Below are 14,266 nucleotides of genomic sequence, written 5' to 3' on the forward strand. Positions count from 1 at the left end.
ATGTGACGTCATAGTACTAACTGTCTCCCAGAGTATGACATCACGGAGGGGGTGGGGGGCTTAAATTATGACGTAGGAAAGGGGCGTAACTTAAATTACGTCAAGATTAAAGTGTGACGTCATGCGGGTATGATGTTTATCTCCTCAATGTGGAAATTATGACGTAAGAAAGGGGCGTAACGTCATAAATGGCAATCTAAGAGTTCAAGGTTAAAGTGTGACGTGCAGGTATGTTGTGGCATGACAAGTTCATACATGTTTATCTCATCAATGTTGCTATGTGTGCAAATATAATGCTGAGTCATATCCAGCAATTGTTCTCAGGTGAAAGACACAAGTTCATACATGATTGAAAACTGCTATGTGTGCAAATATTACACATCCGGCGAAGAATTAATCTATCACACTTAAACACATACATTCTTTTTCTTAAGATTCTAATGTAATGGTAATTTAATTGATTGGGGAATGGGTGTTGGAATGTGGGACATAAATGGATAAAAAATTAATCTAGCACACTTGTAAATTAAACAGGATGTGGCTGAAGTGACGTTATAAATTTGTAATTGAAGTTGGAAATGGGAGAGGGGGGGTAAAAATGTACTTTAAGCCAATTGTTGAGTAACTGATAAAAAATTAAGATTCTAATGTACTGGTAATTGAATTGATAAATAGTAATGGGAAATGGAAATTGGAATGTGGGAATTATTGATGGCGTAAATGGTTGTACTTTAAACCAATTTATAAAAAAATTAATCTAGCACATTTGTAAATTAAACACATACATTCTTCTCATATTATTCCAATGTAATACATTTTGAGTGGTTTGTTTAGCGTATTTAATTTAAGCCATACATTATTACCAACATTAAATTCATCAGAATGTGACATTATTATGATTTAGGGCAGTAATTGTAGCAGATAAATCAATGTAGATGTATATGTTGTGTAATGCAGAAGTGTGCAAATATTATGCAAGCTTGCTGAATCACTTCCGGCGACGATGCAATTGCTGAGTAATGATAAAATCATGTTCTTTAAGCACCTGCAACGTGTCATATTACACAAATATTGCATGATGCAAATAATATGCAAGCTGTTACTTCACATCCGGTGAAGACGCAAGTGCTGAATAATGGCCACCTTATTATTATTATTATTATTATTATTATTATTATTATTATTATGGTTCCAATTTAATACATTTTGAAGTAACATTTATTGGATTGATTAATACTTTAATACATTTTGAAGTAACATTTATTGGATTTATTTTAAGCCATACATTATTACCGAAGCAGTTCGTAATATAGTAATTGCTTCTTCTTCTTCTTCTTCTTCTCATTATTATTATTATTATTATTATTATTATTATTATTATTATTCGTCATAAAGAAGATTAAAGTGCGACGTTGTAAATATGTAATTGAAGTTGGAGTATCTGAAGTTGGAAATGGGGGGGGGGATTTGATAAAATTCTAATGTAATAGTAAAGTAATTGTTAAATAGTAATGGGTAAGGGAAATTCACAAGTGTTAATTGACATTGGAATGGGGGAATTATTTATGGCGTAAATGGTTGTGCTTTAAGCCAATTTATAAAATGTTAATTGAAATTGGAATGGGGGAATTATTTATGACGTAAATGGTTGTACTTTAAGCCAATTTATAAAAAATAATAATCTAGCACACTTGTAAATTAAACACATTCTTCTCATTTTATTATTATTCCAATGTAATACATTTTGAAGTAAAATTGAGTGGTTTGTTTAGCGTATTTAATTTAAGCCATACATTATTACCAACATTAAATTCATCAGAATGTGACATTATTATTTCGTAATACAGTAATTGTAGCAGATAAATCAATGTAGATGTATATGTTGTGTAATGTTATTACATATGCATAAGTGTGCAAATATTATGCAAGCTTGCAGAATCACTTCCGGCGACGATGGAATTGCTGAGTAATGATAAAAATATGTTTTTGAAACACCTGGAACGTGTTACATTACACAAATATTGCATGATGCAAATAATATGCAAGCTGTTAATTGACATCCGGCGTCTTGTGTTACACAAATATTGTATTGATTACAAGTAAATAATAGCTATCTGCTATGTGTGCAAATATTATGCAATGTCACATCCGACGATGAAATTGCTGAGTATTGATAAAAAACATGTTTTTGATAATGACCTTGGAGGTAATATGGCTGGATGATGAGGTGAATTATTTAGAAGTGTAATGAAAGAAGTATTGCAGTTTGGAATAATTGACATTGAACAAGTTTAGAAAGCAGTGGGAGGGGGGGGGGCAAGATGATGAATAATACGCTCGAATTTATACAACTATTACACTATCACATATTTTATAAAAGATCTTTGTCAAAAAAAATTTGGTAGTGTAATAGCAGCCATAGCGTTAATAATGTCTCACAATATTTATTTTTTATTTTAATTTAGATGATACTGCATCTCCAGTATCGGTTTGAGCTGAAGAAGAAGAAATCGCACAATTTAAATGCTCTGAGTGTAAAAAAAATGACCATGATGAAGCGTGGTGAATGTTAAGCTTGATTATGAAGAATGTTCGAATTGTAATAAATGTTCTTTTTGGAAATAGTTTTGCACTGTAATTTCTTCTATGTCTTAACCATCCATTTCCATCTCACATAACAAAAGGGTTAGGTTCGTTTAGAGAATTAAACTATAACACTTTCCTTTCAGATATTAGTAATCCTTTTCCAATATTGAGAATTGGTATATAGATTTTCAATTATTAATAATCCTTAAGAATTGGTGTATAAGTTGAGATTATTCTAAACATACATGTTACAAGCATATAACATAATTCCAGTGGTAGCTTATTGACTTGGGAGCGGTGGATTCATTACATGTTTGTATGATAAAACCTAAGGATGATTGAGAGAATGTCAATGATTAAACTGAACCTAGTCATTGGGGATGGGGATGTGCTTGGTAAAAGAAAATAGTAACAACATAAAATTATGCGTATATATTTATTCATAAAAAGAAATACAATGCATTGAGTATTGAAATATATTTTCAGTTAGTGAATCCCAATTTTGATAATGTTTTCACCAAAATTGAAGAAATTTCTTCCAAATTATACACATAACTGATGATAAATAATTTTTCCACACCCTTTGTATAAACACAACCAATAAGATGGCGCCAAGTGACGGGGTGTTTTCAGCATCCTTGCTGCAAATTGCCATGGAGACGGCGAGTTCATTTAAAATGCAGTTGTTTGTCCAAGCTTCTCGGAAACCATGTACATCATAATAGACGTTCTGAAAAAAAAAGAACGGTGTAGCATCATACATATTGTAAATTGTATAATGTCACAGAAAATAGTAACACATACTTAAATTTTTAAATATATGAAAGCACTTTATACATAATCCAATAGGAAACCTTGTACAGCTGTCAAAAAAAAAAGTGGCCGCACTCGTGAACAGCGAATATTTTCAAAGTCCACTTCGGGTCGCGGCGATGTTACACGATGCATGTGCTTGTACAAGCAGTTCCGAAACTATGACAGTGTTCCATATCTGCGCCTCGTAGACCAGCGGTAGAGTGCTTGTTTAATGATTCAAAGGTCGTGGGTTCGGGCCTTCTTCAAGTTTTCATTTTATTTTTTAATCGTTCTTTAGCGATGTAAATGATATTCAAATTATCATTTATATCCAGTTATCATTCTTTATGGATATCACGTTATTTATATTTTGCTATCATTCTTTAGGGATATGAATAAAATTCAGGTCATCATTTGTATTCTGTTATCGTATTATAACGATATGAATAATAATTATCATTGTATCTCCAATGGGGGTTAGCCCTATTTTACATATGTATGTTAGGGCTATAGTTTTATACACAAAAAAAGATTATAATAAAGAGAAATGGAAAAGAAAATTAAATTAGCTTACGCCATGTAAACAAAACATAAACAATCCTTAAATTAGGTATAGCGATTGCAAAACAAATATCAGTTATCAATTTGAAACATACAAAAACATTAACAACACACATACGTAACACTTCTATAACACAAATATGCAGCTTTCCGTACCATACATAATAAATTAATACACAATAGTCACACAAACTCAATCAAACTATAATTACGACATTGCGACGACATCAAGCATCCCATAACTGACTCACATACATAACAAATCAAGCATCCGTTGCAACACATACACTTCAACATAGTAACCACACTTTTAAAAGTTACAAATTTGGCTCCAAGAAGAATAAATAGGACACTGTTACTAATCACTATTCTTCTACAATTTCTTAAATACATATGTAATAAATCTGTGAAATACCGATATGAATAATATTCACGTTTTTTATATTGTTATCGTTCTATAGCGATATAAATAATATTCAAGTTATCATTTATATTGTTTTCCTTGATTAGCATTATAAAATAATATTCAAGTTATTTATATTGTTATTGTTCTTTCTCAATATAAATAATCTGTATTCTATGTAAGTAATTATTATAACACAAATAAACATCTTTCTTTGTAAAATAGGTTATTTTATTTAGATAATTAAATACGTATTATATAATATCTTATATTAATTAAACAAACCGATATTTATCATTTATATTGTGTTATCGTTCTTTAGTGATACTGTATAAATAATATTCAAGTTATTTATATTGTAATCGTTTTTAGCGATATAAATAACATAAATTTAATATTAGGTTTGGAAAAATCCAGTTGCATAATACTGCTATTAGTTTTTTTTTTTTTTTTGTATTATTACATTATACTATCTTGAACCACAATAAAATGAAAAGAAATAACGAGGAATTGACCCTGAGACGTTGACATCTAAATTCCGACGTTCGTCCGCTGAGCTACGAGAGCAAAAGTGTGGAAACATTTTCGGAAAAATTGGCCCAATGACACTCTAAGATTTTCTGATGATTCTTAGAAGCTAGTCCAGGATGCGGGGGGCAAAGGCTAATTGAGATTTCCCGATCTCTGATAGGGTCAAACGTCCTGATAGAGTTAATATTTAACCCTTGCCGTGACTTTCGGTGAAGTCCGGAGGGCCCAATTAGTCAAATCCACTCTCCTCATGTCCAAGCTTGGGCCTCCTGGAATTTAATAAGATGCGAAAGAGATAGTGGTGTGCGGAAAGAAACAGGATGTTACCGCATTTAGGCCTATCCTTCCCAAGCTTTTAATAGAAGAAGAAGGATCTACTGCGGACCTCTGGAAAAAGAACTAAGAAAGAGACTAGTGAAGTGCTTTGTGTGGAGTGTGGCATTGTATGGGGAAGGAACATGGACATTACGACGAAATCAAGAGAAACGAATTGAAGCATTTGAAATGTGGATGTGGAGAAGAACGGTGCGTGTGAAGTGGACAGACAGAATAAGAAATAAAATTGTGTTTGAAAAAGTGAGTGAAGAAAGAATGATGCTGAAATTGATTAGAAAGATAAAGAGTAATTGCTTGGGTCTCTGTTTGAAAAGAATAATAGACGACATTAGGATATGTGGATATAATGCGGAGAGTAAGAGGAAGGCAGAAAATAGGAAAGATTGGAGATTGCTGGGTTTGCAATGAAAGACCTGCCCATGGACAGAACACTTATATATGTATGTTCAGAATGCCTGGAATATCGTGTCTAAAAACAGTCGCTATTTGCAAAGACTAGTCAATTCCATGCCCACTCGACTGCAAGATGATCGAGATAAGAGGAAGATAGACTAAATATTGAATTGTGGCTTTTTGTTTTGTTTTTTGAACGCTTAATTGTTTGAATGTTTTAAGGCCGACGCCAGTAAATTTGTTTTGTTTATGCCACGAAAGATAGTTTTATTGAGAATAAAATCTTTTTTCTTTCCATTTGCAGCCACAATATCATAATGATAAAGTCATGGCATAATATATTAATGAACCTGATGTTAATTACTAAAATAATCATAAAAGAGAAAGGAGCCATTATGTATAGTTTGTCTCTCTCAAAAACAGAACAAAAAAGAACATAAAAAGGACGTGGTTGTAGTCGAACGTAGGACCTCATGAATAAGAGGCCTGAACGCTACCATTATGCTATCGATAACACACAGAATACTTCAATTATAACTGTAGATATCAGGCAACGTGGTCCAACAACATGTAACATCGCCTGTCTCCGAATTGTAGCGAAGATACCCGAAGGGAAGTTTGTTTCAGGAGAGCGGTCACTTTTTTTTTTGACAGCTGTACATCAATGGGCGTCTTGAAACAAAATAAAAATGTGTAGCATGGTACTTATTGTAAATTATGTCACAGAAAAAAAGTAACACATACTTACATTTTTAAACATATGATATGAGTAAAAGCACTTTATACATAATCCAATAAGACACTTTGAACATTGTGTTCGAACAACGCTCTTACACCCTTTTTGCACACATCTCCTCCGACTTTTGAATGGGATATATTGTACCAAATGATTTATACCATCATATCGAGATTCTCTACTGTTATATGTAATCGGAGAACAAGTTAGTCTCACACCCGCTTTCTTTGTGATAAACATTGCAACTGATACGAAAATCGTAATCTTGTGACATATACGTTACAACTTGTCGAAAATCGTAATCTTGTGACATATGCGTTACACCTTGTCGAAAATCGTAATCTTGTGACATATACGTTACAGTTTGTCGAAAATCGTAATCTTGTGACATATACGTTACACCTTGTCGAAAATCGTAATCTTGTGACATATACGTTACACCTTGTCGAAAATCGTATTCTTGTTGCGATAATGCAACACCTTCTCGAAAATCGTAATCATGTGACATATATGTTACACCTTGTTGAAAATCGTAATCTTGTGACATATACGTTAGACCTTGTCGAAAATCGTATTCTTGTGACATATACGTTACACCTTGTCGAAAATCGTAATCTTGTGACATTTATGTTACAACTTGTCGAAAATCTTAATCTTGTTGCGATAATGCAACACCATGTCGAAAATCGTAATCTTGTGACATATACGTTACACCTTGTCGAAAATCGTAATCTTGTGGTATATAAGTTACAACTTGTCGAAAATCGTAATCTTGTGACATATACGTTACAACTTGTCGAAAATCGTAATCTTGTGACATGTACGTTATAACTTGTCGAAAATCGTAATCTTGTGACATATATGTTACACCTTGTCGAAAATCGTAATCTTGTGACATATATGTTACAACTTGTCGAAAATCGTAATTTTATTGCGATAATGCAACACCATGTCGAAAATCGTAATCTTGTGACATATGTTACAACTTGTCGCAAATCGTATTCTTGTTGCGATAATGCAACACCATGTCGAAAATCGTAATCTTGTGACATATATGTTACAACTTGTCGAAAATCGTATTCTTGTTGCGATAATGGAACACCATGTAGAAAATCGTAATCTTGTGACATATATCTTACAACTTGTCGAAAATCGTATTCTTGTTGCGATAATGTCAACACCATGTCGAAAATCGTAATCTTGTGACATATATGTTACACCTTGTCGAATACGATTTTCGACAAGGTGTAACGTATATGTCACAAGATTACGATTTTCGACAAGTTGTAACATATGTCACAAGATAACGATTTTCGACAAGGTGTAACGTATATGTCACAAGATTACGATTTTCGACGAGGTGTAACATATATGTCACAAGATTACGATTTTCGACATGGTGTTGCATTATCGCAACAACAATACGTTTTTCGACAAGTTGTAACATATATGTCACAAGATTACGATTTTCGACATGGTGTTGCATTATCGCAACAAGAATACGATTTTCGACAAGTTGTAACATATATGTCACAAGATTACGATTTTCGACATGGTGTTGCATTATCGCAACAAGATTACGATTTTCGACAAGTTGTAACATATATGTCACTATATTACGATTTTCGACAAGGTGTAACGTATATGTCACAAGAATACGATTTTCGACAAGGTGTAACGTATATGTCACAAGATTACGATTTTCAACAAGGTGTAACATATATGCCACAAAATTACGATTTTCGACAAGTTGTAACGTATATGCCACAAGATTACGATTTTCGACAAGGTGTAACGTATATGTCACAAGATTACGATTTTCGACATTGTGTTGCATTATCGCAACAAGATTACGATTTTCGACAAGTTGTAACGTATATGTCACAATATTACGATTTTCGACAAGTTGTAACTTATATACCACAAGATTACGATTTTCGACAAGGTGTAACGTATATGCCACAAGATTACGATTTTCGACATGGTGTTGCATTATCGCAACAAGATTACGAATTTCGACAAGTTGTAACATAAATGTCACAAGATTACGATTTTCGACAAGGTGTAACGTATATGTCACAAGAATACGATTTTCGACAAGGTCTAACGTATATGTCACAAGATTACGATTTTCAACAAGGTGTAACATATATGTCACAAGATTACGATTTTCGACAAGTTGTAACGTATATGTCACAAGATTACGATTTTCGACAAGGTGTAACGTATATGTAACAAGATTACGATTTTCGACAAGGTGTAACGTATATGTCACAAGATTACGATTTTCGACAAGCTGTAACGTATATGTCACAAGATTACTATTTTCGACAAGGTGTAACGTATATGTCACAAGATTTCGATTTTCGACAAGTTGTAACATACATGTCACAAGATTACGATTTTCGTATCAGTTGCAATATTTATCACAAAGAAAGCGGGTGTGAGACTAACTTGTTCTCCGATTACATATAACAGTAGAGAATCTCGATATGATGGTATAAATCATTTGGTACAATATATCCCATTCAAAAGTCGGAGGAGATGTGTGCAAAAAGGGTGTAAGAGCGTTGTTCGAACACAATGTTCAAAGTGTCTTATTGGATTATGTATAAAGTGCTTTTACTCATATCATACGTTTAAAAATGTAAGTATGTGTTACTTTTTTCTGTGACATAATTTACAATAAGTACCATGCTACACATTTTTATTTTGTTTCAGGACGTCCATTGATGTACAAGGTTTCCTATTGGATTATGTATAAAGTGCTTTCATATATTTAAAAATGTAAGTATGTGTTACTATTTTCTGTGACATTATACAATTTACAATATGTATGATGCTACACCGTTCTTTTTTTTCAGAACGTCTATTATGATGTACATGGTTTCCGAGAAGCTTGGACAAACAACTGCATTTTAAATGAACTCGCCGTCTCCATGGCAATTTGCAGCAAGGATGCTGAAAACACCCCGTCACTTGGCGCCATCTTATTGGTTGTGTTTATACAAAGGGTGTGGAAAAATTATTTATCATCAGTTATGTGTATAATTTGGAAGAAATTTCTTCAATTTTGGTGAAAACATTATCAAAATTGGGATTCACTAACTGAAAATATATTTCAATACTCAATGCATTGTATTTCTTTTTATGAATAAATATATACGCATAATTTTATGTTGTTACTATTTTCTTTTACCAAGCACATCCCCATCCCCAATGACCAGGTTCAGTTTAAGGTTTTATCATACAAACATGTAATGAATCCACCACTCCCAAATCAATAAGCTACCACTGGAATTATGTTATATTCTTGTAACATGTATGTTTAGAATAATCTCAACTTATACACCAATTCTTAAGGATTAATAATATTTGAAAACCTATATACCAATTCTCAATATTGGAAAAGGATTACTAATATCTGAAAGGAAAGTGTTATAGTTTAATTCTCTAAACGAACCCAACCCTTTGGTTATGTGAGATGGAAATGGATGGTTAAGACATAGAAGAAATTACAGTGCAAAACTATTTCCAAAAAGAACATTTATTACAATTCGAACATTCTTCATAATCAAGCTTAACATTCACCACGCTTCATCTTGGTCACTTTTTTTTTACACTCAGAGCATTTAAATTGTGCGATTTCTTCTTCTTCAGCTCAAACCGATACTGGAGATGCAGTATCATCTAAATTAAAATAAAAAATAAATATTGTGAGACATTATTAACGCTATGGCTGCTATTACACTACCAAATTTTTTTTGACAAAGATCTTTTATAAAATATGTGATAGTGTAATAGTTGTATAAATTCGAGCGTATTATTCATCATCTTGCCCCCCCTCCCACTGCTGTTTAAACTTGTTCAATGTCAATTATTCCAAACTGCAATACTTCTTTCATTACACTTCTAAATAATTCACCTCATCATCCAGCCATATTACCTCCAAGGTCATTATCAAAAACATGTTTTTTATCAATACTCAGCAATTTCATCGTCGGATGTGACATTGCATAATATTTGCACACATAGCAGATAGCTATTATTTACTTGTAATCAATACAATATTTGTGTAACATAAGACGCCGGATGTCAATTAACAGCTTGCACATTATTTGCATCATGCAATATTTGTGTAATGTAACACGTTCCAGGTGTTTCAAAAACATTTTTATCATTACTCAGCAATTGCATCGTCGCCGGAAGTGATTCAGCAAGCTTGCATAATATTTGCACACTTATGCATATGTAATAACATTACATAACATATACATCTACATTGATTTATCTGCTACAATTACTGTATTACGAAATAATAATGTCACATTCTGATGAATTTAATGTTGGTAATAATGTATGGCTTAAATTAAATACGCTAAACAAACCACTCAATTTTACTTCAAAATGTATTACATTGGAATAATAATAAAATGAGAAGAATGTGTTTAATTTACAAGTGTGCTAGATTATTTTTTTTTTTATAAATTTGCTTAAAGTACAACCATTTACGCCATAAATAATTCCCCCATTCCAATGTCAATTAACACTTGCGAATTTCCCTTACCCATTACTATTTATCAATTAAATTACTATTACATTAGAATTTTATCAAATCCCCCCCCCCATTTCCAACTTCAGATACTCCAACTTCAATTACATATTTATAACGTCGCACTTTAATCTTCTTTATGACGAATAATAATAATAATAATGAGAAGAAGAAGAAGAAGAAGAAATTACTATACTACGAACTGCTTCGGTAATAATGTATGGCTTAAAATAAATCCAATAAATGTTACTTCAAAATGTATTAAATTATTAATCAATCCAATAAATGTTACTTCAAAATGTATTAAATTGGAACCATAATAATAATAATAATAATAATAATAATAATAATAATAATAATAATAATAATGATAATAATAATAATAATAATAAGGTGGCCATTATTCAGCACTTGCGTCTTCACCGGATGTGAATTAACAGCTTGCATATTATTTGCATCATGCAATATTTGTGTAATATGACACGTTGCAGGTGCTTAAAGAACATGATTTTATCATTACTCAGCAATTGCATCGTCGCCGGAAGTGATTCAGCAAGCTTGCATAATATTTGCACACTTCTGCATTACACAACATATACATCTACATTGATTTATCTGCTACAATTACTGCCCTAAATCATAATAATGTCACATTCTGATGAATTTAATGTTGGTAATAATGTATGGCTTAAATTAAATACGCTAAACAAACCACTCAAAATGTATTACATTGGAATAATATGAGAAGAATGTATGTGTTTAATTTACAAATGTGCTAGATTAATTTTTTTATAAATTGGTTTAAAGTACAACCATTTACGCCATCAATAATTCCCACATTCCAATTTCCATTTCCCATTACTATTTATCAATTCAATTACCAGTACATTAGAATCTTAATTTTTTTATCAGTTACTCAACAATTGGCTTAAAGTACACTTTTACCCCCCCCTCCCCCATTTCCAACTTCAATTACAAATTTATAACGTCACTTCAGCCACATCCTGTTTAATTTACAAGTGTGCTAGATTAATTTTTTATCCATTTATGTCCCACATTCCAACACCCATTCCCCAATCAATTAAATTACCATTACATTAGAATCTTAAGAAAAAGAATGTATGTGTTTAAGTGTGATAGATTAATTTTTCGCCGGATGTGTAATATTTGCACACATAGCAGTTTTCAATCATGTATGAACTTGTGTCTTTCACCTGAGAACAATTGCTGGATATGACTCAGCATTATATTTGCACACATAGCAACATTGATGAGATAAACATGTATGAACTTGTCATGCCACAACATACCTGCACGTCACACTTTAACCTTGAACTCTTAGATTGCCATTTATGACGTTACGCCCCTTTCTTACGTCATAATTTCCACATTGAGGAGATAAACATCATACCCGCATGACGTCACACTTTAACCTTGACGTAATTTAAGTTACGCCCCTTTCCTACGTCATAATTTAAGCCCCCCACCCCCTCCGTGATGTCATACTCTGGGAGCCAGTTAGTACTATGACGTCACGTGGGAGCCAGCTAGTACGATGACGTCACTTGCGGAGCCATGGGAGCCATTAGGAGCCAGTTAGTACCCATCATTTCTTATCTACTGATAATGTTACGGGTAAAGCATGGAGGGCACTTCAATTTATTATGAGAATCTGAAAAAGGCTATCGCCAAATCGAGGGAAATAGCATATCTAACTTTAGTGCGACCATTAATGGAATACCGAATTACATGTTGGAATCCCTATAGAATGTAGGCGTATCAGATAGCCTAAATTCCTTAGAAAGAATCGAGTATAGGGCAGCTAAATTTGTTAAAGGTAAAAGAGGAGACGGGAATGATACGATAAAAGAACTTGAATGGAAAACAGACGTAGAAGAACTAGAATAACATCATTGTACAGAGCACACCTAGGTCAAAAACCATGAACGGCTCGGTTAGAGAAGTCAGCGTACTATGGTGGGAACGATCATGAGTTTGAAATCAAATGTAGGAAACAGAAAACGGATGTAGGTAAATTCTCATTTTTAAATAGAATTATATATGATTGGAATGACCTACCTGCAGCGGTCTTTGAGAACTTTCCTTCCTTAAGGAGATTTATAAATAAATTGAAAAGTTGTGTATAAAGTGTAAATTAAATAAAAGTGACGTTACATTACTTAAAGTGACATGTATTTACTTATCCTGATGAGTTATTCCCTTGGTTTGAATTGTAACTTATTTTAAAATAGCTTGTAAGAGGGTCCCAGACTACAAATTTTCAGTTTAATGTAGTTCTGTTTATAAGTATGAATCAGGGTATAATTGTTTGTCTTATTTGAACTATTGTATCAGTGAAGCGTGGCGAGTCAGTGAAGTTATGGTTTACAGTGGCAGTGAATAGTTTCGATCTGTGATAATTTATAGTGTGTTATATAGTATCAATGAAATATGTTATACAATAGTGTCAGTGAAATGTGTCTTAGTATCAGTGCAATGAGTGAGATGTATCATAGTGCCAGTGCAGTGGAGTGAGATGAGAGTGAAGTGAAAGGTTATCAGTATCAATGTGATTTTCAGATTTTCTGCATTTTTCTTTTGGGTATTTGAAGTAAGGTCCATATTGTCTCTTCATAAATAGCAATAAAGGGATTGATTTTGAGCCCTATTCAGATTATATATATATATATATATATATATATATATATATATATATATAAGTAATCAATTAAAGTGTAATCATTTACTGTCAAGGATACTGAACAGAGTCAATGAATTTAATAAATTACAATCTCTAAGCTAGACTTGGTAACAGTTTATGAACAAATCGAGTGCAGAAAACTTCCTTCCACACTTGTTCGTCGTAGATTAGCTGAGCACATACGTAAAAAAATGTTAATAGCAGAGGGACAACATGTGTTGATATCCTGTCAAAATGATGAATACGAAAAAGTGATAGATCATCCATATAGTGTAGATCTCTAGAGACAGAATTTAGAACAAATTATTGGAACTACAGGGCGAGGGATTGAAGAGACGCTCGCTGCTTTATGGAAAGTTGTAGGCTTGCAGTGTAAAGACGGAACAGAGTTATAGCTTAATTCATATCGTTTTAGATGGCAGTATAGCTTACATTTTAAAGGAATCCCAAATTTACATATAATTAATAGCGTGAAGCGGTCCCAATGCTGTACAAATTAGGGCGTTATAATTTAAAAATATTTGTTATTCTTTATCTTATATTTGCATTACTAAATAAAATAAGAGATTACATATGTAATTAAACGAAATGTGTTCCAGAATATTTCAATTCTGAATTTGAAAATTAATACAAAGTAACATTTAGTAGCTCATAAGTTTTAATTGTAAATAA

At 32.5% G+C, this 14,266-nt stretch overlaps 1 protein-coding gene across 2 annotated transcripts in view; it reads left to right on the forward strand.

Annotated features, from left to right (window-relative positions):
* Positions 1–9,548, forward strand: part of LOC138708622 (dipeptidase 1-like) — an 817,747-nt gene extending 808,199 nt beyond the window's left edge. Inside the window, exon 7 of one of the 2 annotated variants that reach the window (XM_069838726.1) lies at positions 9,206–9,548. In XM_069838726.1, coding sequence (XP_069694827.1) covers positions 9,206–9,421 — 216 coding nt within the window. In that variant the 3' untranslated portion in view covers positions 9,422–9,548. Of the gene's footprint in view, positions 1–2,465; positions 2,619–9,205 lie in introns of those variants that run through there. The other variant, XM_069838727.1, reaches the window with a different exon arrangement.
* The last annotated feature ends 4,718 nt before the right edge of the window (positions 9,549–14,266 follow it).

The sequence above is a fragment of the Periplaneta americana genome, chromosome 11 (genome assembly GCF_040183065.1).
Source record: "Periplaneta americana isolate PAMFEO1 chromosome 11, P.americana_PAMFEO1_priV1, whole genome shotgun sequence".
In the NCBI taxonomy this organism is placed as follows: Eukaryota; Metazoa; Arthropoda; class Insecta; order Blattodea; family Blattidae; genus Periplaneta; species Periplaneta americana.